Genomic DNA, 26,911 nt, shown 5'->3' with positions numbered 1-26,911 from the left:
CACAGGAGCTAATGTGTTAGCTCAGCGTGCGCGGAAGCTAGGACGTTCCCAGCTGCCACAAAAACTGGGTGTATGCAATCCCTGGCACCACTCGTTGGGACAAGATGAATCACAAGCGCTTCAGTAGCGAGCTACCATGTCACAGTGAGCCAGATGGAGGTGGTTACTTCCCTGATTGATTGCCTCATGGGCTACCAAGGGCTTTTCCAGCAGGCTAATGCCTTTCTGTTGGCACTCAAGTGCCCGGGAGCGGCGTGTCCGCTTGGGTCAGCACCGTGCAGGAATTCCTGCCTTTCGGGTGTGTGGCCGCCTCGCAGAGGGAGAGGGAAGTAAATAAGGAGTTAGGGGGAGCAGGTGACTACAACGCGCACCAAAATAACACTGACTTCTGATGCCTCCCTAATAGATGTTGCTGCTAATGAATTTTCAGGCACGTGCTGAGTTAACGGGGGTGAGCAACATTGAAACATCCTTTAGTTAAACCCAGTGCTTTACAAAGGCTAATTGAAAAAGGAAGGAGCAGCAGGGGTGGGGGGGGAGAACAAGGCAGAAGAGGGGGTGGAGGGGGAGAACAGCTCTATTTTTCAAGTGCTGAATATGAAATCCCTGCAACAGATGAGTTTACATGCAAGCCTGCACCTCATCAGGGCAAAGATACAGTGAGTGGAGTCAAGTAATTTTCCTCTGCACACAGCATCCCCAGCCCCTTACCCTGCCCAGCCAGCTTTCTCAACTGTGAGCTTTAGAATATAAACAGCCAATAAGTAAGGACAATAACTGTAGTTCCTGCTGAGAGCTAACTCTGCCTGTCATGCATTTGCTGGGTCCTAATACAGGACAGTGAATAAAGCTTCATTACAGAACAATGGAGTTAGCTGCCAGAGCCTACAGATTTGAATAAACAACAAATAAGCAACATCTGCTCCAGCATATGTGTATGGTAAAAAAAAAGTCACAAAATAAAAGAATTTGTAAATGCCAAAAGCAACACTAAACTGCCAGTGCTACTGTAGAGTGAATTTTTAATTGCACATGCATACAGGCAGGCTGTGGGTATTAGTCTCACATATGTCTGGTTGCTGCCAACCTGGGAGTATAGATGAATTTAATTAAATAAGGATTATCCCTTCTCCCCAGTACAATTACTTATTTATAACAATGATAAAATTGCCTAATAAAAAAGATTGTAATATTTTTTAAAACAGAGCTAGAAAGCACTCTGCTTTCCCTGTAAGTCATTCAGGGATGTTTGGGGGGTTTGAGCGTCTTTTAAAATTAAGTCTCAGCATTCTGCCAAGAGAGAGGGAAAAAAAGGCTTATCATAAAGCCTACTGCAGTTAAACAGCCAGAATCTACATTATGGAGAAATATAAAGAAGACACACAGCAGCCAGGGAATTGGCTTTCATGGGGAGTGTAGAAAATTAAGCAATTGGACTAAAATTGAGGCCAGGCTACAGAGCCAAGGGACAATACCACTGGGACAAGTACTTCCATAAGTCACCCGTCTCTAATACGCTCCATCTAGGCAAAGCAGTCTGTTCCTATCTCTCTCTGTTTCTTCTCGTAGTGGGCACCTTGCACTTCCCTGCTCAGGTAAGCTCCCATTTCAGCAGGGTCATGTCAGGCTCTCACATCTTCATCATCACTCACACCCTTTCCAGCAGAGCCCACAACCAAATGAGGTTGCACCCTTACGGTATCAGGCACTGCATGAGCTTTGAAAAATAGGCAGCCTGTGCCCCAGGGAATTTGGAGGCCAAATCTAAATTCAGGCATGCTCTCCTGGGAGCTGAGGTTTTCCTTGTGTAGGCTCCTGATGGACTCTATTTCCCACTTGCTCCTACTTGAGGACCCCTGCTTATGGGTCTGAGCCACATTCTGCTGAATTTGGTAGGAACCTTCTTAAGTGCTAGGTATTATTCACTACTAACAATGTTACGTTCATAACCGGCAATTTTTAGACTGTTTCCATGATGCACAGCAAGTTGAAGTCGCTATAAAACTCCCATGGGTATGGAGAGGTACGCCATTTAAGAGCAGTGGGAGAAAGAACATGAAAAAAGCCCGTCAAAAACAAGAAGCCGGAAATCTCCACTTTAAATTTAGGCCAAGCATCAATGACACTAAAATGAGAGAGAGAGAGAGAGAGAGATATTCCAGTGTTTAAACAAAACTCTAAAATAGTATTATGATTCTGCAAAGGCATAAATCTTACATAAATGCAGTTTACTTGTATGATTTTGATTGATCACTTAACTGGATGACAGTCTTACCAGAATTAAAAACAAATAATTACTTTCTGCATTTTCTGTCATGAAATTACGACTAAATACATGCTTATTCCTATGTCTTAAAAGACTATTCAGGGCATACAATTATTTTTTTCCCCTTACATTGTGATTGATATACCTATCTGCTAAATCCTTTAACTAATGCCCTTCATCATTAAATAGCACAGTCATTTTTCAGAGATGGACAAAGAAAGGAAAAAAGCATTTGTGGGTATGTTATTATGTTTTGGTTTTTTTCCCCACTGGGCTATGTCCACATTCTTTTTTTTTAATTTCTCACTGAATGTTTGTCAAAATGGTGTTTTTCACTGCACTGGTCCTGGGGAATTGCTATCCTTTGTATAAATACTGCAATAAGCAAGACTACTTGTACGGGGCCTCATCTTTGTTCATGAAGATCAAGATAACCATGAAAAAACAAAATCAAAGTAACCTCCTGTAACTCAGGTGACAAATCGTACAGTCTGAATAGCAAGAAGAACTTGACATTAAATCCCAAAAGTCACCGGAGCCAGGTGTTGACAGGCTGCACACACAGAACTCTGCCAGAAGACGTGGCAAGTGCAGTTGAATGCCATAGGTACGCAATCTATTACACAGTTAAAAAACTCCCAGCAAAACAGCAAATGTATGCTTACAGATCATTTGAAAACAAAAATAAACCCTCCAGAACTGAGAAATTCATTCTATACTCCATTGCATTTACTCAGCTCTAGCATTTACCAAGAAAACCCAGCACACTTCGATGAAAACACTGGCCTCACTGAAGTCAATGGGACTTCGTCACTGCCTTCACAGGCTCATGATTTCACTCCTGCAAATCCAGCTGTCACTCCAACCAATGGCATATGTGAATGACCAGCACCACTGGATATCTGAATTTTTTTTTAGATGCCTGTGTATGAAATTGGGTTGCTTAATTATTTGTGTTGGCTCCCCGAAAGTGATATAATGTAGTCCTCAAAAGGTGAGGGCTCACCAAATTTTCACCTTGCTATCTGCTACTTGCTACTTAGTCGTTCTTTCACATTAAATTTCTGTCCCATTTAAAAAAAACAACTGCCAGTCCTGCTCTAAACACTGGTTGGAAAAGGTCACTAGAGAGCAAGGCCAAGCGCTCCCTGTTGTGGAGCCTGAACAGCCGTTCCTCCAACACCACCACCCCTGCCAGAAAATGCTTCTCAGGATCCAATCTCAGATTGCCCCAAATGACAGCATAACATCTGGTCTAACAGCTTTGCTTTTAATCCTTTCATAGACTCCTCAAATAACTTATTTTCTAACACATGATTCAATGCTATGTCAGCTCATGTGGTGTTAGTCTGTGTGATATAAGAGACTCATATGATGGAGTAGAGGCCAGGCTGCCACCAGAACGTCCTGGTTGCACAGTCCTGGTTGAGTTGCGTACAGAGTGGCTGCAGAGCCACTATCTCCAGTCTCCTGGTTGACTTATCTCCTAGGCATCTGAGAGTTGGTGAATAAGGGGTCATCTGAGTCTGGCAAATAATTCACCGAGTAGGAGCGAAGCTTTGGTGTTGCTTGGAAGAGCAGAGGGGTCTGCTAAAGCATCAGACAGGGACCTCAAACACTCAGAGCTGTGCATGCCAGGTACCCTCTTCATGGGCACTCATTGTGTCTCCCTGATGAGCTGAGTATAATTTCCAGCTCTATGATTTATAAGACATACCATCTAGGCTGCCAAGTCTAGAATAATGCATCTAAATGCCAAAGGTGATGGGAGCAAAGAGGGAAAACATATTGTTAGGATAAGCTTTAGAAGCAGCTACATGGGAACAGTGTTTTAAAAACTGGCAAATTGTCTGTTTCTTAACACTCACCTGAAGTGGTGTCAGGAGCATTTCCATATGGAGTTTCATCCTCAAAACTCTGAATCTGAAAAGGAAGAAAGGAGGAAAAATTCTTATTGATGGTAATGATCATGAATGTACAGCTTATTATGAGGGCGTTAGGAACAAAACCAAAAAAAAAACCCTGGACATTTAAAATTGAAAACATAAAATATTTCAGATGGTTCCTTTTTGCTTGTCTCCTTTTTAAAATATTTGTTCTTGTCATAAACCAAGCTCTAGTCTCAGAACCTTTCCAAGCCTTGCTCAAAGTAATCAATATATAAAGTTTCCCAACCTGTAAATACACTAACAATCTTGTTTGAACAGCCTCAGAGTAATGTCCCTAGGAAAAAAAAAATGACTTAGTAGAAGAAACCCAAGGAAACGTAACCATATGGAGGCAAATTCTTGTATGTAGGGTCAGAATTTTTTTTCCTCTAGGAATGAAGACCCATTTGACTTTTTCATAGTACCAAGGGGAACATCATACCATGATGCTGCATAAATTCCTTCAGAAAAAAACTTTATAGAAAAAGGGGTATATTAGATACAAGTAACACATGAACATGCATGTTGGATGTGTCCTCCATGCAATCTGTAGCTCAAGAGACCTCTAAGCCCCACATTGTCAAAGCCTAGAATACAAGAGAAGGATTGCTCTATATGTGACACTTACTCTGTTCCCCATAAATCTGCTACTGGCCATTGCCAGACTAACGATTTAGGTGGCCTGGTGGTTTCAGCCAGTACATGGTTCTTCCAGCATGAATTTAATGATGTGGTAGAGAATACTCAGAAATTAAACAATATATACCCTGTCTAATTTGAACATACAACATTTACCAAATTAGACATCAAACTGGGGAGTTTACAATCATCTGCATTTACTGCTCTGTCAATGTCCTCACTTTTGTGTGAGCCTCTAGTCACAGAGCTGCAAGTCCAGCATACTAAGTGCTTTACAAAGACATATGGGCTGCTTTGGGACTATAAATTTACTGTGCCGGAGATCTCCAAAAGACATCCTGTTCCCCACTGAGGCTGATAATCAGGCCCATGCTCTGATTCTTGAGTCAGCTCTGCTGATACAAAACCTTTCACAGAAAAATACACTTTCGGAAGGACTTGAAAAAATAAATACCTTTTCCTCGATACAAATGCCACCACCTTAACCTGACCTTTTCCAATGCTTTAAAAACTGGAAAACTTTTTTAAGCCTTCCACCTTTTCCAGCCACTCACTTATCCCTCCTTCCCTCCCTCCCATGCTCCATATGTCTTCAGGGGGCTGACAACCATCCCATTCCTCCTCCTTTCTTTGATTCTTACAGCACAGCCTAATTTTTGGACTCCTTTCTTTTCCTCATTCTTGAAGGATGGCTGGAAAGGGAAAAGTATTCCTGTCGGCATCCCAGTGGAGTCTGTATGATTGGAGAGCATCCTACCATAGCCCTTTTTCTGCAGTAGTATGGCCAGAAATACTGCTGCTCACACAACTCCTTTAGATGTAAGAAGGGGACAAGTATCCTGGTCTCTGCTACTTCATGTTGAATCCCCACTGACAACCCACTGTTGCTAAAACATGTAGATAGCTGAGTATCATGGACTTTGCACACTGGATATGAGAACAAGCTGCTCGTCTGAGTTAGTCTTGTTTTAGGATGCTCAGCTTACAGGGCGATAAAATATTTCAAACATTGCTATAAAACCAAGGCTAATTTTGTGATGCAACCTTCTGAAAGAGCAGACCAGAAAACGAGCTCAGGGGAAAAAAAAGATAGGAAAAAAACCCAACCCTGGTTAATGACTGGATCTGTAAAAATATCCTTTACCATATGTATTAGTGTTCCTGCAACTTCCTTCTATTAAAACAAAAAACAAATCTAGCACTGCATAAAACACCTTAGCATCTTACACTATCATACTGGCTGAATGAATCCTACCTCAGTAATTTCTGTGCCAACTTCTTTGACTGTATCCTAACACAAAGACAATTTAAAATAATCAAAACCCCAATGAGGAGTGTAAATCCTACTGTTTTTCCCCATAATACTGTCGCATGGTGTTTGAAGTAATTTACTCTAGCTTCCATCCTGAAAAAGAGAATCCAAACCTGTACCATAAATATGGGTGGAGATACATTGCTAGTAAGCAATACCCAAAAATCCACCTCACCTCTTCCATTTCAGATGAGTCTGGCAGCTTGAGGTTTAGGTCAGCCACTTTTCTGAGCGTGTGGGCCACAAGCAAAGGTGGCTCCTTTCTTGGCATGTCTTTGGCAGGCACCTCACGTGCAGGAGAAAGATGGGGCTGTTTTGCAACTAGGTGTGATGAAGCCCAGGTTTTCCCCAATGGAGTCAGTGGACACTGGGATGTGGGATGTGCCGAGGCACCTTTGCCTCTGGGGGTTTGCTCCTGGGTCAGACAGCCCAACGTAACATGTGCAGAAAAGCCCGCCTGGACTCTTCCCCTCTCAGCAATAGCTGCACAAGTACGAGGCTGCTCTTTCTTGCCGGGCAAGTTGGCTTCCCCAGATGCCAGCAGCATTGTCTGCTGAGAAGCCCTTTTCAGGAGCTGACCTATTCTTCTCCGCTTTGCTTGTGTGACTGCAGGTTTGCTCTTTGCAGCATCCAAGAGACCGCTCTTATCCCCACCGGCGTCCTGTGCTTTGGTCTGTTGGGTGTTGACATCGGTCAGCAAAGACGAGAGGGCACTGGTTACGTGGTCAAGGACTTCCAGCTGTCGAAAGCGTTCTTGCAGAATGGAAGGCAACATGGTTATTAAAAATATAACTTGAAATAATCGGGTACAACGATTATTCAAACTTGTCATTGCCAAGAAACATACTAAGTACATCATTCAGAAGTGGCTAAATTTTTCCATTTGCTTCCAGAGGATCTATTCAGGCTACATACGGATGTCATTGCATAGTTCTTTATATTAGACAAACCTACAACATAGAATTCATTAGGTCAAGTGCGGCTGAATACTGCTCTGTGTGAATAAAGGTTACAGAATCCAGCCTGAAATTCTCCGGTAGGCTGGGCCAGTCTTGGATGCCATTTTTGAGGACTTATTAAAGTTCGTGTGAATAAAGTATTAAAATCTGATCTCAAATGTTTACAGCTGGCAGCTGTCCAGGATAACTGCAAAATTCAGATAGCCATTAACTGATAAAAATTGACCACAGAAGCTATGTTCTTGTTTTCATAGCAGCACAAAGCAAAACACTTATCCCCCAAAAACTCACAGCTGATGTTGTAAAAAAGTTCCCAGATTTTTTTCATTGTACTAACCTCCTGTAATGTCTGGGTCATTTTTTCCATGGCATAACATCTAAAGAGAAGCAGATAATGTTTTCTCTAAGGGATCCTGGAGATTTCCATCACTACAACACTATGAAGTTATTTATACAAAGAAATACAACACATGTGCTTGCACGTTTTGTCTGTACCTATCCTGAGGCAATGAATATGTCACCAGGACTCCTCTTCCTTGAGAGATTCATTGAGGACAGTAGATGGCAAAATGCTAACTTTCTTGGCTGCCATTTCTGTTAGAGAGCAGCCAGATTTACTGCATGCAGTCCGCATGCAGGCTGTTGGTAATGCTGCTTCACTGACAATTAGACAACAAGGGGATATTTAACATGGATCTGAGTGGGTCCTTTGCATCAGGGACCAATACCGTGACATATAATTCCTGCTAGTTACTATGTCTCAAGAATACTTTTTTTCTTTGCCCCAGACATTGCCTGATTTTTAACACTGGAGGAAAACATTGCCATTGCTGCCACTTTTTAAGACATGGTCAAAGGTTTCTCCTGATGTTGTTTAAAGGAGTTATCTGATATGTACACACATTACAGAGTGTTGCATAGTTTCCATTTGCATAACTTTGGGGTGTCAGAGTAAATAATTTTTGGTTTTGTACATCCACTGTGCTATCACATGCTCTCCATGTAAAGCACATTTTATCCTCAGTATTTCATCTGGCTCCTACTACATCAGGCCATAAAAATGCCAAGTCCTAATCTTTGACTGACAGTGGCACAGCAGTCCAGTCCTTCTTCTGATTTGAACAAGAACCAAACTTGCTGCAATTTGAAATAGTTTTTACACACTGCTTAGCTTTTGTAAATTATTTCAAAGAGCTTGGGACACCTAAAGAACAAATCAAACAACAAGAGAAATGTTAAACGAACAACATAAAAAATCCCCTTACTCATGTGCAATGTAAAAAATACACAGGTCATTAAAAAATTATGTCAGGGACAGCCTTGCTTCATGGACTATTTCTCTCCAGGCAAGCAGTCCCTTCAGTTTCTAGGGGTGCTCCCCAAGGATCACGCCTCAAATAGGCAAGAGGTTAATAAGATCTCTTTAGTCCCTGCAGCCTGCTGCAAAATAGTCTAAATCTGTAGCACAGATGAGATATTAAAGGACATAAACACGGATTCATTTTCAATAGAAACTTCAGCCAAAACAGCAAATGGCCATGCTGTAAACAAGATCAATGAATCTTCAATAGAATCTGTATCTTTTATAGGGCTTCTAATGACTTTATGATCAACCGTTTTATAATTTAGGAGGGGAAGCTCACAGTTTTTTTCCTCCTTCCTTAAATCTGGTATTACATAGGCCGACATAGTTATCTACATGAAAGATTTGGAAAGTCTTCATTAAGCCCACAGTGGAATGAAGGAATGCAGAACATTTCCAGAACCAGCAAAAAATTTTCAATCAACATCTTTTTTTCACAGCAAATGGCAGAATTTGGAAAAAAATCAAAGTTTTCAGTGGGGAAACCAAGACATCTGAAATTGCTCAGTTTTTCTCAGGAAAAGTAAAAATGAAATTTCAGCATTGTCTCCTTTGTCATATATTCAAATATTTTCCTTTTTTTAGATTGTTTCAACTTGAGTCTTGGCAACACTGCCTTTGCTTGAATCAAATCTGTACTTCAGAGAATGCATTTAGCAATTTACATTTCATTTCTCTTCTAGTGGTGGATTTACTGGCTGACATATATCTCCTCTCTCCTAGCTGACCTGTGGTGGTCACAGGACAACCATGTATCATGGGAAATGGTGTCTACCTAACACACTCATCTCACAGAGGAGAGTGAGACTTGAACTACAGCTCCAGTGAGGGGTTTGCAGCAGCTGAGGCAGACAGAAATGAATGTGAAAATTCCACAGAAATAAGACACTAAATCCCAAGTAGATTTAGATATGGTGGTAGGGAAAAGTGGTACTGAAATGTGGTGTGGGGTTTTTTTTATTATTAAGCATCAGATTGAAACATTTCAACATTTCTGAACTTAGGTGTTCAGAAACTTGAAGTTTTCAAAGAATTTGGGGATCAACATACTCAGAAATAGAATTGCTTTTCACTTAACATAACTTCCAATTGTCAAGTGACTTTATTTCTTCAGTTAGGAAGTCAAATATCACTTCCAATGAGGTCAGTAAAATTTTCACCACTGGCGAATGATGGGGATAAGCTTTTCTTTTGGATCTGGCTGAGAAACCAAAGAGGTGACTGACATTTTTGAAAATACACCTTATTTTTGTGAACCGAAGCTTTTGAAAACTCTCTCTGGCAATGCTGTGAAACCAGCACCAAGGAAGGAGACATTAAAAAATAACTCTATAAGAATCCACAGGCTTTTTAAAAGGTCAGATCAGCAATAAAGCAGATCTAGAAAACTTTTTCATCACAAGCAGGGAAGAGCCAAGCAGAAACAGGAAAGGACTGCACTAGGAAATGGATGAAATGTGAAAGTGGACAGGGATCACTGTGCTGTGGAAGTCCTTGGTCTCTCTCACCTCCCTCTCCTTTTTTTCTCCAGGTTTGGTGTCTTCCATATTGTACCTATCCTTCTCCTTATCTCTCACTTTCTCGGAGTAACACGTCATACTAAATCAATTAACTTTCTGTGATTGTGTGATTCAGAGAATAGGAGAAAGTAAACTGACAATGAGATACCCTCTCAGGCATTCACTAACTCAGATTAAACAATTTCTTCCTTTTGCATGGCTAGAGACAAATGAGAACGGTTCAGACTGTATTTGCATTGAAATGGTTCAGTAATAATAAACCAAACAGGGTGACAATAACAGAATTCATCCAGTATGTCTCTGGGAACAGTGGTTCAATACAGTCTTGAAATCTCTAGAGGTGGTGCACAGTTTGCCTCATTTTGGCACCTTCATTTTAATGCCCTGGTGAAGCAGTCCTCCAACAGTAGGGGGTCTGAGGTTCCCTAAATTGTTCATGGAGAGGTGAATGCTGTGGAACATCTCTAGACCTGAACCTTCTACTTAATTTACAGAGAAGGGTCTTTTTCCGGGTCTTCTTCTGGGGGCCTTCAAAGCACCTATTCTCCTCATTGCCATTACAGGGAATGTAGGCTTCTGCTTTAGAAGAGCAGGCTCGCTAAGTGCCTGAAAATTTGGCTGCAGTTTTAGTACTGAAGGCAGACAGATTAGGTCCAGCCTTAGAGATGCAATCCATTTTCAAATCTAATAAACATGAATTTGCCCTTCCTCCTTCTTGCTATACCTCACTGCAAATTCATTAGACAACCTAAGGCTGGCAAGATTGGAAAAAAACAGTTTGCAAACAAATGCCATTTGAGGATATTCCTCAGGAGTTTGTACACTAACCCTGATACACCCCTTTTTAGCTCTAAGTCCTCTCCTGGAACACCAGCTGTAGGAAGGTACTTGTGCAAGATTACCTACATGGTCACTGAGACAGACTGGCTTCTTCTGAGAGGTGTTTTAAGTGGTGACTGGATGATCACCCGCAGGAGTTGCCTGACTCCCTCCGCTTGCTATGGAGATAGAAAGACTCTACAGTGATTAAGCTCCTTGAGGTGGTGCTTCAGCTAAATGCCCATAATTTAGTGCAGTTGAACCAGGCTGAGGTTAATCATCGCACTAAGAAAACATGTAGTCATTGAAAAGAGAAGAGGTAAGTATCTCTGTAGGATGAATCCCACCTCTCTGGATTAAATGTTCCCAGCCCAGGCACATACTTAGGAGGCCTAAGCAGATGGTGTGAAAACCCCCTCCCAAACCTTCAAAAGCCAGATAATACGTTTTGATGGACATCACACCCACCAAAACAGAAATTTAAATCTTATCTTACTTCACAGCAACTCCCCTGTACAGATAAGCCAGTGCTAAGAGTGCTCCCATTGAGGATGACTGCAAGACGAGTCATTAAATTCACACCTTGGCTTATCACTGCCTGCCTTCACTGTGCAACTTCCTTTCCTCACAGGCTCTTTCTCTGCTCTCATTCCCTCCTAGTTCTCTACCTTCTTCCCTGAGGCCTCCATCCACCATCCACTCATACTGATTATCTCTGTTCCCTCTCTCCATCTCTCTCTGAGGAGTTAGAGAGAGAGAGAGAGAAAAAGTGAGAGCTGAGAAACCTGTTTGATATGTCAGTTTGCTGTAAATATTGAAATGTGTGCATGGGGCTTGCTATAAAAAAAGAGAGGAGAGAGAGAGAAAAACACATTTTCCACAATGCTCTGACATTTCTGTTTCAATTTTCATTTCATCTACACTGCTTCCTTGGTGTAATTCTAAGCGGGAATACATGGGCTATGCGAGAGATCCTGCTTCTCTGAGCATCTTAAGTAAACAGAAGCTTTCAAGAGCCATCTGGCTATCCTGTGCAGCAAACTTGAGGGGAAATGATGTCAAAATTGGACTTTTCAGATGGGTGATATACCAGCAAATTAACAATGCTATTTTAATGCAGATGTATCTTTAGAGTGAGGACCTTGTATTCATTTCTCAACAGCAAAATACACAACATGAGAGCTATAACCATCTAAATGAATAAAAATCAAGACTGCGTGCCTTAAATGGTACGATTTTATTGTACTTAAAATATGATCCTCATCTACATCTTAGGGCATATTTGAACCACAAAACTGTTAGGTTTTAGTTAGGGATTTGTAGGTCTGATGCACAAGCTCTGGCAGCTCTAGTCATGGGAAGTTAAGACCTTGTCTAAGAGGTCTTGACCTTGTCTTAACTTGGACAGGCTGCCCAGGGAAGTGATTGAGTCACCATCCCTGGAAGTATTTAAAAGATGTGTAGATGAGGCGCTTAGGGACATGGTTTAGTGGGTGTGGTGGTGTTGAGTTGATGGTTGGATTCGATGACCTTAGAGGTCTTTTCCAACCTTAATGATTCTATGATTCTATGATCTGCTCACCACATTTCCCTGTGAGAGGGGTCCTGCTCTCACCAAGGGGAAAAGGGAATGCGAGCCCACATCTGGCCTGGCTGAATTCAAAATCCTGTGTATTGGCTTACACCACCAATGATGGTGGGTACGTGTTGCCGGTGAAGTGTCTCTGGCAATGGATCCATGTTCAATTATGCAGCCTCTGCGACACCAATGGCAATCTATGGTGGTGTGGTAAGTCTTACAGGGGATGGGCAGTTATGTTTTAAAATGCCACAAGCTGGTAGCTCCAGCACATAAATCAGAGTCCACAGCTGAGGAGAGGTAAACTGTATTTCAGTCACATGAGGAAGCATCATTGCCACAAAGGCGTATATGAGGATCTTCAATGTCTCCTGAATACATGTCCCTTTTTCATGCATTTTCTTTTGTAAGCCTCTTCTTCCCTACCCCCTCAGTCCCCCCTGCTATTTATTTTACCTCCTGACTAGAATTCCTCCTTTTGCCAAAATGTCTCTCCTTACCATATAGCTTTGGTCTCTCAATGTCCATCCGCTGCTTCTGAGCTTCCAAAAACACTCGTATGTTGATCCCTTTTGCTACAGAAGCACCACTGAGGAACCGAGGAGGGATTTTAGTGCAGACATCAGGTTCTTCTGTGCCAAACCCCAAATCAAGAAGAATCTCCACTGGATCCTTTTCCCAGAGTGCCAGCCATTCAGTGATACTGTGATGAAAACATCAGGATTATTTACTCCACTGTCTTGGTAACACTTTTCTCTTGCAGTAGCTATTATATGGTCTTCTTTTTGTTAAATAATTCTCTTCCGTTCTTCTCCCCTCTTGTGGAGACTACTGCTTAAGTGAAAGTAGTAATTTTTGGTCACATTGCTAAGAGATTAACACACATTCCTTCCTCCAGAGGAATTTGGTGGCATGGGATCTAGATAGCTTAGCAAAAGGAACATTAATAAAAGGTGTAGGTTCACAGCTCTGCAGGCTCACTTCTTTCTAGACACAATACAGATAAGGTATGCCGCAGTTGCCATAAGACCTCGCGGCCTTTTATCTTCCCGTGGCTTCAAAGCCCATTGCAGTTTCAGGGAGGTTTGTTTTTTTTTTTTTTTTACTGGTAGAAGTGCATTTGAGACCAGACACCTGTTACTAAGATGGTCATTTTGATCTTGTTAAAATAAACGAGGAGATGCCTTTTACAAACTAAGACCTTGAACTGCTTATTCAAAATTGTACTCACATTTGTTGATCTCTAAGTGGGCTAATACCTTGAATTCTTAGCTGGAAATACATGGAAATAACTAACCTCTGGGGTGCACCACTGGGCGAGTGGGAAGAGCCGAGACTCTTGCATCTTGACATAACTGGACTTTCTGAAAACTCTTGCAGGGACCTGGTTGGAAAAAAGCAACAATGAAATGTGTTTACTCATGTGCTCCTCTGGGATGTCATTATGATTTTTTCCTAGAGTAAACATTTGCATTTTGTCTTGGTTTATAACGATACATAATAGCAATGCCTTAGAAGAAGAGTCGGCATGAGAGTGTGGCAATACGCTTATTCTCAAGAACAGTATGTTACAGTAGGTGTGAGAACGTAGGTGTGAGGTACCAGTAAATGCTAATTATAAAGGTGGCAGAATGGCTCACTTTTGACAGATGGTGAATCTTTGGGGAACCTTTAGGGAGCACGGTTTCTCTAGCCACCTACTTCAAAAGATATAATTGCTCTTAACAAAGTTTTGGAGAGATAAGGCACAATGAGTTGCAGCAGCAGGAGTGGCACCTGAGAACAATTCTGTGCTTTGCTTCTCCTTGTGTTGGTTTCCGTTAATCTGCAGAGAAATAACTGCTTTTCAGATCCCGCTCACTGCAAAACGAATATCCTGCAGCATGGTAGTCTTTCTCAATAGGTAAGATGACACAGTTTTGTTATGTCCAAGCTTAACTTTACCTATACATACCTATCAAGATCAGTAGCAAATGTTTATGTACAGTGGAAGCATTGCATCGTTCCTTTTTTTTATCGTTGCAGGTTATCCATCAGCTCACATCTTAAACAGGCCTAGAAGGATATGTAGATTTTTGAACTAACACTGTTGCTATCAGTTTGAGAGAAGAAGAAAAAAAAAAAGACACTAAAATTCCTCCTTTTGTCAAAAAGAAAAAGAAAGAAAAAAAATTTTATAACAGATCTCTACAGTGTCTGACACCTACCTCCTGTAGCTTTGCACAGTCATTTGTACCATTCTGGTACTGTCAAGGAAACTGCAAACAAGAAGAAATAAAAATAATTTATTTTCTTACCTTCTTACCTTTTTTCCCCCCTCAAAACCGAAATGTGTCAAACTAGAGGAAAGACCAAAAGACTACTTGGATTATATAAGGAAACATTTTAGCTCAAGTGGCAAATTCGCAGAACAATACCATTGTGGGAAGCTCAACTCACAGTGTATGTTAGTCATAGGTAAATGAAACACATGTCAATAAGAAAGGGAAAATAGAATCATAGAATCACAGAATCATAGAATCATAGAATCGTTAAGGTTGGAAAAGACCTCTAAGATCACCGAGTCCAACCGTCAACCCAACACCACCATACCCACTACACCATGTCCCTAAGCGCCTCATCTACACATCTTTTAAATACTTCCAGGGATGGTGACTCCACCACTTCCCTGGGCAGCCTGTTCCAAGGCCTGACCACTCTTTCAGTAAAGAAATTTCTCCTAATGTCCAGCCTAAACCTCCCTTGGCGCAACTTGAGGCCATTTCCTCTCGTCCTATCGCCAGTTACTTGGGAGAAGAGACCAACACCCACCTCGCTACAACCTCCTTTCAGGTAGTTGTAGAGCGCGATGAGGTCTCCCCTCAGCCTCCTCTTCTCCAGGCTAAACAACCCCAGTTCCTTCAGCCGCTCCTCATCAGACTTGTGCTCCAGGCCCTTCACCAGCTTCGTTGCCCTCCTCTGGACACGCTCCAGCACCTCCATGTCCTTCTTGTAGTGAGGGGCCCAAAACTGAACACAGGATTCGAGGTGCGGCTTCACCAGTGCCGAGTACAGGGGCACGATCACCTCCCTGCTCCTGCTGGCCACACTATTTCTAATAGGTGCCTTTACATTTCATAAACTAGTAGCAATAGACTATAAGCCCCTGCTATTTAGAAGTAAGCACTATGAGTTGGGTTCCACCATCTGCTGCAGAGCCATTGAAGATATACATAGACTAAATATGATAATAAAATAACTTTTAATGCCTGCCTTTTTAGTGAAAAAATACAATTAAAATATATTATTTTAAATTCTCATTCCAGCACATGCTGGTACAACTTTTTTGTGTATAATAGTTTTTCAAGTGTAATTCATGGAAATTTTGTGAATATTTGTGAATATTGATTTCTCTGGGCTTTGCATCATGCTCTAAATGTGTCTGAGAGGAGTGAGACAGTCGCAGGACACTTGCAGGAGTTTCTGGAGGAGAAAATATTTGTCCAAGAACTGGTAACACTGTTTACTGGACTCCAAGTCTGCTACACTTATGAGCTGTAAGGTGCATATTTCATCATTTCATGAGGATGAAATGGGAATAAATCAGATGCAAATACGCAGTGCCTATAGTTGTCACTTCCCCTCCTAACACTGAAATAACACACTTGTTCATCCTCTGAAAGCTGGCATAACATTTGCCTAGGAGCAGCAGTAGATATGCTTCTGCATTCCACAAGATGAATATTTTTTGTCTAACTTTTAAAGTTTTCTTTTCTATTTAACAAAATTATGTCAATAAAGAAGGAGAAAACATCCTTTCATGTTCTCTACTGGATTATTCTTCCACTCATAAATTCTAACATAAGTTCCTTCTGGCTTACTCAGCGCAAGGATATCCATCCAAATTGAGAACATAAAGGTTACTGACATCCTGTAATTTGCTGTGGTAACATAAACCAGACTTTCTAGCAGCAAACTGAGTATAATTTGAATAAGAATCAGCTACTTGTTGTATACCATTTCCTACTCACGTGTCAACAGAAGCTGTAGATTCACTATAAAAATGCTTGAGAATGTAAAAAATAAGATCTGAAAGTGAGAGTTAATACAATTTTTCCCTAGCAGCACGTAGGCACTCTTCTCTGCAACAGAACATTATACCACAAACTGGCTGCTGCTGTGATTTCCTCAATATCTCGTATTGTCAGGACTGAATGAACACAAGTGCTGCCAAATTAAAAACCTAGCACTGTGAAACACTGGCCAGGGTGTTAAGTAAACAATTTAATGATGAGAAACCTGGTGTTTGTAGGAGGTGTAGGAAGCAGTAGGTCACCAAAAAATCAAATGGGTAGAACTTGATATGTTACCGCAAGTTGGGTAAGAGGCAGTAGCTGGTGTGGCTGTACTCTCAAACCAGGGTGTGACACCTTAACTACCTTTTGTTGTAGGTTAAAGTAAGTTGAATTGTCCTGTATTGCTCTGGGTCAAGAACATGCCAACGTACTGTTTCCAAGGCTAAGCCATCCAACTTGTTAAGTGATAGTAAACTGCTCAGGAGCCCGTGTCCACCTCGTGACTTAGACAAACTTTGCATCTCCAGGTAGTGCAACACGGGCAATTTCACTCATGGCTAGAGTCTCCACTTCCTTCTCTAATGAGAAGACTCTCGTGAGAGGTTCCCCATTAGAGAGCTTGACATTTTGAAATATTAGTGTTTGTTTTCTCCATATTTAAGAAGTCACAGAAATAGTAATGGGTAGGGTACGGTATTTACATTTCCTGATCTGTGTAAGTGTTTTGTTCCTGACACAAGAAACACTGAATCTCATTACCAAACTGGAAGATACTTTGGGGGAAATAATGCCCTTTAGAAATCTGTCTGAAAACCTTATGAAAACAAACAAACAAACAAACAAAAAATACTTTGTAAACCAACTGTGGTGCTAATTGGTGCTCTGTTTACTGCACATCAAAGCATATCTTTACTTATGAATAATATATTTTGCTAAGCAAAATGTGGCCTCTGATACTTGAGGGAAGATAAGGCATTTTAGCCTCAGTAATCTCTGATTAACAGGAGACAAGATTAAACCACATATTGTTGAACTGCATCTTCTACTTGTGAACCCAGTAAACAGAAAGTGTAGATATGGAAGCACTGATACATAATATTTTGGGCTTCCAAAAGCACTAAAAAAATGTGGACATTTTCAGGAATATATGAGGAGCTGTGAGGTGATTTGGGCTTCTGGCTCCTTTCCTAAAAAAAATAGTCTCTGATTTCACCACATTAATCAGAACAGGAAAGTAGGTGAGAACAAGCGAGAAGTTTTGCATTCAGGTCTGGCAGAATTTCAGTCACCTGAAACTCTTGTACCATGACTTCCAGACCACTGTGCATACCCACCTTCCTCCACTCCTTCAGTAGAAGAAAATCAAATCATGCCAGTGGAGAAGTTGAGCCTAAGACTTTTCTTTTGAAGACCTCAAGAGAGAATCTTCTCATTACAACTCCAAATGGAGGAAAAAATACACAGCTTATCCACGAATATCACATTTTCCCAATAGCCCCCCCCCCCAAGGTCTGTGGTGCTTGATATTTTATAGTTAAGCAATCGTTAGTAGAAATGACAAATGATGTTCTGTCTTACCTGCCTGGTCTTGGCCTTGCAGCTTATCCCCACTTGTAGATAGACTGAAAGATAAAAACCATTAAAAAAGACAAAGAAATTAAATCCCCCAAAAGAACAGCTGCTCTCTCCTGAGAAGAGACGAGGTCGGGGAGGTGGTCCGATGGGCAGGCACAGCACAGGGCACTCAGGGCATGGATGAGCTGAGTGGGGATGGCTGGTAGAAAACCAGAGCCTTAGGCTCATCCTCTTTCCTGCCTGTGAACATCACCTACTTTCCCCTCAACCTACATCAGCCTCCATTAAGTGTTGAGATTCAATTCTTGAGTTTATGCTTAAGGCAAAGACCATGAAATTTTAGCATTCTGCATGAGCAAGTCTGTCACTTCTGAACTTAAATTTTACTAAGAATCTAATTAAATCAACTTGTCTGGGGCAGAAGTGAGAAGAATGGAAGCAAAAGCCTTTTCAGTGCATCACATAAGAGACGGCTGTATTATAGCTCTCATCTGATCCGTGTCTGCATGGTGACATGGTAATTATTAATGACACCAGTAATAATCGCCAGCCCTGCAATGCATGAGTTTGGCTGACTTGGGCTTACCCTGCTACTGGAAAATGCTGCTACGACTGTTACATAAGATTACTGCTATTTTTTTGCTCCTCACGATACTTCCAAGGCTGTGTCACGATCATTCCTAAGGCTGTGTCTTTTTCTTTTTGCTTCTCTGGCACAACCCTGCCTCTAACCAAATACACTTCAGCTGCATTTGATTAAGCAGTGAATGCATGAAGTCATACTGAAAGGTTCATGGGAAATACCAGTCTTTCAGACTTTATTTTTATCTTGAAGAAGGACAAAAAGTTAAAAAAATCAGAATTTTTGTGAACAAAATACATTCAAGTTTAAGTAAGTCCAAGGTTAAACTATATTTCCCTGTAGTAGCACATCGCCTCACGGAGTTGTAGGTATTTGTAACCACAGTTTGAGCCATAAATCATGCTCATGCGGCAGGCTACAACTCCCTTGGGGCACACAGCATTGTGAAATTCCCATGATGTAGCAGATAGTTTGATCAGAAAGCTATCCAGACACATGATGGGAAATGCTATCCTTCAAAGAATACCCTGGAAATGAAAAGAGCACTGAGATACATTTCTCATGAGGCACTGGGTAGTAAGCAAGACATGTCATTTCAGACTGAATAGTTGTGAAAGAGGATTTTGATGTAGTTCAACAAAATAAAAAGCTCATTCTCTGGTTGAAATCAGACAAAGCAAAATATTTTGTTATGAATTTTCAGGGGTCACAATTTTCCTACCGGAAACTTCAATATTAGAGACATTATATTTCCTATTGGAGAAATCAGGCAACAAATAATTAAGTAATAATGTGACCCAAACTTACAAAACACAAGAATTCAATCAGTGATGAATAATTTTTTCTTTAAAGTCTTCTAAAAATAAAAGTAGAGCTCTTAGGTAAAGTATTGCCAGATCAGTTTATAACAATTAAACACCCTATTGTACGGCTTCATTTTTGGTGAATCCTGGAATGCATGAGAAATATCGGGAGAAGGGTCTAGTAATTTCCTTTAGTAATCTGAGGGCTTTTTAAACCAAATTTGGAAAGCAAAATAAAATCCTGAATTATTCGTCTCTATCATCTGCCAGTCGTCCATATTCTGGAAGTATCTAGCAGTCCTAATGAAAATGGAAAACTAGCTTTTCTGATTCTGCATGAATGCATCCCGATGCACAGTTCCTGCATAGCTTGAAATGGGGGAGACAGTCCACTCTTGTGTGGAAGGAGGATTATCTCTTCCTTTTTACCAAGCATGCAGGAAGCCTCCAGCAGAGCCAGGAACAGATCCCAGCTCTCCTGCCTTTCCATTCAGTTTTTCAACCTGAACGTAAGCAAAGATGGCTCAGAAGTATTTAACTCATTGCTGAAAAATGCTATGGGCAGGCTTCGTTCCCTATAGGTTCAAGCAAAGCCACTGAGACCATCAGTTAAGGAGCTGCCTTGCTCTCCATGACAGAGGAGGGAGGGAAGTGCCAATCAGCAACATGGCTCAGCCAGACATAAGACAAAGCGGGAGGCGGTTTTGTTGCGTTATCGCCTCCTGGATTCAATGGTGCAACTCTCATTAACACAGTGAAAAGACATGGAAAGACTGCAGCAATCAGAAGTCTTTACACTCAAGTCTTTAGAGATTTAAATTTGACATGTAAAACACAGTATATATGGATTTGCAAGGTTATTCTGGTTTTTGTTAAACTACAGAGCAACAGAGTTGTCAATCTCTGCCTAGCTGAACCCTGAAAGCTCATTACTGGTGCACTGGAGATTAAGATCTCCCAGTAAGCCAGCATGTTTTCTCCAAACCAGCCTTTTAGGCTCCCTTTATGGTCAACAGAAAGAGTAAGGCACCTCCACAGCAGTTCACCTGCGTTAGGAGGAAGAGACGAGGAGCTGTTTGGAGGTACTTTTCTCCACTGACGGAAGAAGCAGCCTAGCCTTGGCCTAAACACAGAGCTCTGAGATGGCTAGTGAGACGATCCCAGGTGTTAGGTGACATACCCTGACAAGTAGCACATTCACCCAGGCAGAATTGAGAACAGTAGAACAAAGGGAAAGTTTTGCAACACATGGTGATTTTGCAACACATGGTGATTTTTTCCCATCCAACGAAGAGAAAGACGGCAAACGGCAACCACAAGAGTTACACTGAGTATCAATTTAAGTATCTGGTACTTACAGACTGGCCTGGGTAAACAATAGATTTGTGCGTATTTAACATTTCAATAGGAAATACAAACAGGTGCACAGATTCCACCAGAACCTCTCTGGGCAAGAACAAAAAAATGACAAAAACAGCGAAGATGGAGTTAGTGACTAAGAGCAAAGTGCGAATTTTCGTCACCAGTATAAGCACACTAGTACATAAAAAAACCCCTGACATTGTCCTCAGTCACCATGGGAAGCTGAGAATCTGCAGAATCCTTTTTTCCAGTCTTACCAAGCAGTGTTGTAGGAAAAGGATGGTCTACCACTTTTAATAGTGGACAGCCTTCATCTAGGTAAGTCCATGATGCTCTGCTGCACAACAGAATCCCTCCCTTGTCCATCTCAAAGCTATGGCCGATCCATTGGCCTGGATCTGATGCCATCTCACAAAGCAAGTCTAAAAACTAAAGAAAAAGATTCCCCGCCCTTATTTATTGTAAAGCTTCAGCAGCGATTTTAGAACCTATCAGTCAATAGAGAGCTCTATTGTTGATCATACGGTGGGATGCTGTTTTCTGAGGCTGAACCCCTGGGCTGGTACTCTGGAAACATGGGTTCCTTCTTGAATGGGCAAGTCTCCTCTTTCTTTTGCACTTCAGTTTCCTATGCGCAATGCAAATAATACTGCCTCTTTCCGATGGTATCCATTTGAATTGTAAGATTTTTGGCCACAGGACCTTGTACCCTGATCAGTGTAATAACGTGCTCTTTTTCTTCTTTTCAGTATCACTGTAACAGAAATTTCAAAGTCCTCTGCAATGACTAGTGCTGGGGCATCTTGTTCCCTGTCAATTCCCATATCTTTCAGAAATTAACCTTTTCCCACACGTTCAGATGCATTTGCAACCAAAACATGCCACTGACATAGCTGTCCAGCTGCTACCCCTCAGACTGTGAAAACTGCTCCAGCAAACCAATAAGGCAATGTTCTCACAGACATCAATGCAATTATTAATCACATCAAGGTTCCTGAGATGGTGAGAAGGGGTAGGGAGAAGGAGGTGCATATGATGAGAGACAGAAACCAGGCTGTGTCAAAGACATCCAGAAAGAAAAATGGATTAAGCCCCACAAGAGCAGCTTTTAAGTGGTTCGGTATCAGTGGACATGGCATTGAAAGGAAACACCTATTAAATGCTGTTTTATTTACTGAATTTGGGAGGCTTTCTGTCTGACCCTGAGAGCGTTGGTTCAAGGTAGGCACAGCTCAGCAGCCACTGAAGAGATGTCTCCGCTTAGCTTTGCTGAGATACTTGACCTGCATCACCTGGGACACTGCCACCACTTCCTGAGCAAAAAGCCGGTCCACCAAGGTGAACTGCAGCTAAGAGAAGTGGTTTTGTGACTCCTGACTTGAAAACCCAAAGGAGCAATGTCTAGGTCTGCCATAGTCACATACAACAGCCCAGATGTGACACCAGAGACAAAAGATTTTACAAAGCCAACTACCAACGATTGGGGTGGGAAAAAAATTGCTTTCCTGCCCCTTTTGTGAATGTTCTCGGGACAAATAAACCAGGATACTTGACATTCTTTGAAATCACTTAGACTTTTAGTTGTAGTTAGTAATCGGTCATTGGGTTGGTACACCCACTGATTTCTTTTCTATTATTACCTTTTAGGAGACCTTGAGACTAATAAAAATCCATGAGTAAAAGACTGAAAGAACGGGCTAGCAATCGCCTTTGTCCAGAGCGTGGGATATACAGCATGAACTGTGTTTCCGAGTCCTTTGGCAGAGGGAGTCCAGAGTCTTGTCTACTTGCTGTACAATGGTGAGAAAATATCTGTCACCGCATCTGGTCAGAGAAAAAAACTGCAAGGAAAAATGGATCCTCCCATCTGTCAGAGAAGTTGCCAGGAGAAATGCCTGTGCAGCAGAAGGAGGTCAAAGAAAGGACAGTAGTATTTCTGGGAAGGAAAGAGTGAGAGTGAAGCCGAAGGACCATTTTTTCATGTTAGGATGACTCACAGCAGAGAAGATGCAGTGACACACCTTTTTAGGGATAGAAGTCAAAGTTTAGAGCTAGCCTAATTGAAATTAGCTCATTTCCTAGCTGAGTAATCCACCGGCCTGATTCTCCATTGCCTGATGACTTGCACAGCCATTTACAGCAGGGCACAATGAGGGTAAGGTGCTACAATGGGACTGAACTGTAAATGACACAACATGAAGGGCAATAAAGGGTTTGGCCCCAGATGTGGGAAGTACAGAGGTAACTTCCATTACATTTAATTAGGGTTATCGCCATTAATTTCCTGTGCATAGACAGCAGAAGACATCCTTTTGATTTCACATTAATTAACACATAATGATTAATCTGATAGGGTACATCTTTTCAGACAAGAGTGTCCTCTTGATCACAGTTTGGGTGCCAGCACCACTCATCATCTGTGTGTTTTAATTTCTAACTGCTCTCCAGAAGCAAATTTAGCTCTGCAAATCTGTTGATGGAATGAATGACTGGCTGGTTTCCATGTTCTGTGTGTTTTGTTCATTTGATAACACACTGAGAACATCTTGGAAATCTCTTTTTTTTTTTTTTCTCTCCCCCTCCCCTCCAAGGAGGTTTCAAGGTAGAAATTGAGAACTCTGCATCAGCGAGAAATTTATACCAGATCATTACTACAGAATGCAAGAAATGAAAAGTTTCTGAAAATTGAAAAACACATAAACAGTTTATGGCAGGTTCCCAGACAGATTTGTCTCACTTCAGCTGCCAGCATTTAACAGAACCATTCTCTTTGCCACCAACTACAGTAAAGTGTGTTTGTTTCACTGAAACAGGATCTTGAACTTCATCAGCTTCACACCATATTCCTCACACTGTATGATACCTACCGGATAGAGCTGTTAATATTACTCTTCCCTTTCCATTTGTCAGGTGATTACTCAATCACACTTGGTTAATATTTATCCACTTTCTTTAGACGTTTATGAATGCAAACATCTCCATATCCAGGTGCACCAATATTTGAGTAGACAGCACACGGTTAATTTTAATACTGAGAAATATGCAACTAAACTTGTAGTTATACAGATATGAATTAGAAGATAGCAGCAAATCTCAGATACTTTGACTTAAGAAGGCCATTAAATTTCGAAGACATTCCATTTCCATACAGAAAAGTTTTTGAGCATATTTGTGGTGACTGGGCTGTTTCGGCATGATAGCAGAACACTAAGTATGCTTTTGCAATACAGAATGGAGAAAAAACAAATACATGTTTTTCTCAGATCCCATAACTAGGATGAGAAGTTTTTCTATTATCAATTCTATGAACTCATATATATATAGTTTCTGAATCAATCGTTGCATTTAGGTAACCATTAAAAAAAGAAAAGAATGAGAGGAAAACAACAAAGAAGATCCTTCACACTATTACTGTGGAGTCATTTATGTGACACAGTTGTGTTTGGCATTCTGGCTTAGCTACCCTTTTTATGGCAGCTCCATCAGGGAGAAAACTCATGGTAACTATCTACCCATCTCTGCTCCAGTAAACAAGAGAAAGATGCAGCTAGCACAGTGCCCTCAAGCAGGAACAATCATAATTTCTGGTCTGTAGTATTCACTCTTTTCAGTCGCCATTTACTTGGACAAACCACTGCTTGAAGACTGAGGACTCTTGTTTTCTCTCTGTCTTACTAGAAGCAAAAGGAGATGACAAAAACCTTTTCAGTCTTCAGTTTTAGTCCCTGACTTTGGGCAGCTAAATGAAGTTGAGGGTCCCCTTTCCCTGCCCATCAACCTGTGAGTGGTTAAGCATGCTGAAATCCTAGCTACTGTAGGAAGATACTCATTTATTTTGTCTCTTCAGCATGCCTGCCATTTGCATTGAATGAAATGAAGGACACTTGGTTTGATATTCAAAGCACCCCTGGAACATCCATGTGAAAACTCAGAATTGAAGTGACTCCAGAGAATGAAGCTTTTCTGGAAGCGTGCTAGGTAGTGAAAGTTTGTAATAACACTTCAAGCCTTCTCATATGCTGGTAAATATAAATTTGGGTAGGTTTCTATCTGTGTGAAGCCTTTGGTAAAATTTCTGCTCGGAGGCCACAATATCAACTTGTTCTGCTCTTTTCAAAGTAGAAGTCCTAGGGCTGGTTGAGACAATTAGTGTTGCCCACTGTGAATAACCAAATTGGAAGCTGATGGTATCATCATGCTGCATTTTAATCACAATGTGAGCTCACTCTTAATTGAAAAGAAACATAACAGATAATGCTAGATGACAATACCTAAAGATGTTTCCATTTGAAACAGCATAAGACTGTGCTGAAGAAAGAGAGAGTTGTGTTTTAGGCCTCCCAGATGAATAAGGGAAAGTGCATAAATTCAGTGCACAGGTTGTCACAAGCAAGGAAACAAAACAACAACAGTGAAAACAGTAACAGCAACAATAATTTTGAGGTACACTCAGTTTGAGCCTGGTCTCTTTGCTAAAAAACATCCCCTGGCTCGTCAAAAGAGACAGTCTATGAAGCTATGAAAAAATCAAAGCTCTTTAAAGCTGGAATTAAGGTCTTTTACCTGGAATTAAAATGAGAAATAATAATTTTTAAAAAGATTATTATTTCTCACATTATATCTTGCAGATAGGAAGAGGAAAAAAAAAAGCTTTCTAAACTCTGTAATGACTACAATGAAAAAAGTTGATAAGGTCCAACCTGTATGGCTTGATCCAGCGGTTAATATAATGGAATAGTTCCAGGCTGGTGCATCTGTGCCTCTGCTCTGCCACAGACCCAAAGTCTGAAAAACTGGAGGACAAGAACTGGTATTCTTGGCTTGGCTTTCCACCCCCCACCCCCTCTTTTTTTTTTTTTTCTTCAAAGATACCAGGAAGGGCAAGGAAAGGCTGTTTGCCAAGAAGCGGTGTTTAAATTGACAGTTCGGAGGGATGATTGTTTGCTTAGCCTCTGGGCAAAGGGAAAGCAGAAATCAGGACTAGTCTAGTTTTTAACAATGGGAACACTAGAAAAAGACAGGATAGGAAAGAGAGGGTGGAGGAGTGAGGACAGAAATAACTGACACAGAAAAAAAAAAAAAGAAAAAAAAAAAGCCAGAAGTTGCTTTGGTTGCTTCCATTTCCAAGAAATATATTGCTGTCCCTTTAACTCCGTATGTCTTTTTGGCACATGTACCAGGGGAAGGATTACACTTTACTAAGGAAGTAATGCAAACTTGTCTTCATTTGGTTACCATGGATATGGCACTATGTGAGACAAAGCCTCCCATTTGCATTGCAAACAACCAGGAGCGGTGAAGGTCACCCAACTTGATATTCTGGCCACAGAGTGTCCCAGGTTATTCCTCATGACTGATCACAAGTAAAACAACCACCAGCTTTGGGTCTGCACTTGGTACCAAGAGAACAAGGGTGAGGGATGTTGCATTTCAGATGAAGAAGGAAGAGGCAGAATCACACACATCTGCAGAACAAATGGCATCTCTTGTGCTACCTAGTGTGAAATAGCTAACGGATAAGTATGGTAATCATTTAGCTTTCCAGCTTTTTCCCCCTGGAGAACTAGAGCTGAATCAATATGTTGGTAATCTGGAATAAGTGATTTCCACAAACACTGGAATGGAATAGGAAGCGGCCAAATCTTACGATTGCTGGGCTTTTATGCAACAGTTTTTATCTAGCTGAGTGTCCTCTTCATTCTGCAGAAGTACTATATAAAGTACTTTAATTTTATACAAAACCCAGTTAAATGAGCAAGATGAACAGTACCCTAAGTAGACCTAGTGGGAACCAGCACAGAACAGTTAATAGCAAAGAGGGAAATTGTCTTGTTTCCCTAAAACAAATTGCAGATGATTGTTTGTCTATTAGATTGCTAGATTGTCAGTAATTCTTTTTTATTGCTTTAAGCTCTGCCAGATATATAGTCACACATCATTTTTATTTCAAGTGACATGGAATACAAATGGTACGACCCTGCTTCTATGGATAGAAATGGCCAAATTGCCATCAGTTTGAGTGAAAAAAGAACTGGATCCAAATAGTTAGCCCACATCCATGAATCAAGGGTTTTCTTTCCAAGGGATCTTAGGCACCCATTAACCAGAACAGTAGATCAGACATTTGGCAAAAACATTGTTTCCTCCC

The 26,911-nt window shown here is 41.1% G+C and overlaps 1 protein-coding gene across 1 annotated transcript in view; it reads right to left on the bottom strand.

The window, feature by feature from the left end:
• Positions 1 to 25,551, bottom strand: part of ITPRID1 (ITPR interacting domain containing 1) — a 44,662-nt gene extending 19,111 nt beyond the window's left edge. Inside the window, 7 exon segments of the mRNA XM_075143036.1 lie at positions 4,135 to 4,189; positions 6,321 to 6,898; positions 12,886 to 13,088; positions 13,683 to 13,769; positions 14,593 to 14,643; positions 18,019 to 18,062; positions 25,464 to 25,551. Of these exon segments, the coding sequence (XP_074999137.1) occupies positions 4,135 to 4,189; positions 6,321 to 6,898; positions 12,886 to 13,088; positions 13,683 to 13,769; positions 14,593 to 14,624 (955 nt within the window). The 5' untranslated portion in view covers positions 14,625 to 14,643; positions 18,019 to 18,062; positions 25,464 to 25,551.
• Between the last annotated feature and the right edge of the window lie 1,360 nt (positions 25,552 to 26,911).

Source organism: Calonectris borealis, chromosome 2, assembly GCF_964195595.1.
Source record: "Calonectris borealis chromosome 2, bCalBor7.hap1.2, whole genome shotgun sequence".
Taxonomy (NCBI): domain Eukaryota; kingdom Metazoa; phylum Chordata; class Aves; order Procellariiformes; family Procellariidae; genus Calonectris; species Calonectris borealis.
This window is presented reverse-complemented; position numbering and strand designations above follow the sequence as displayed.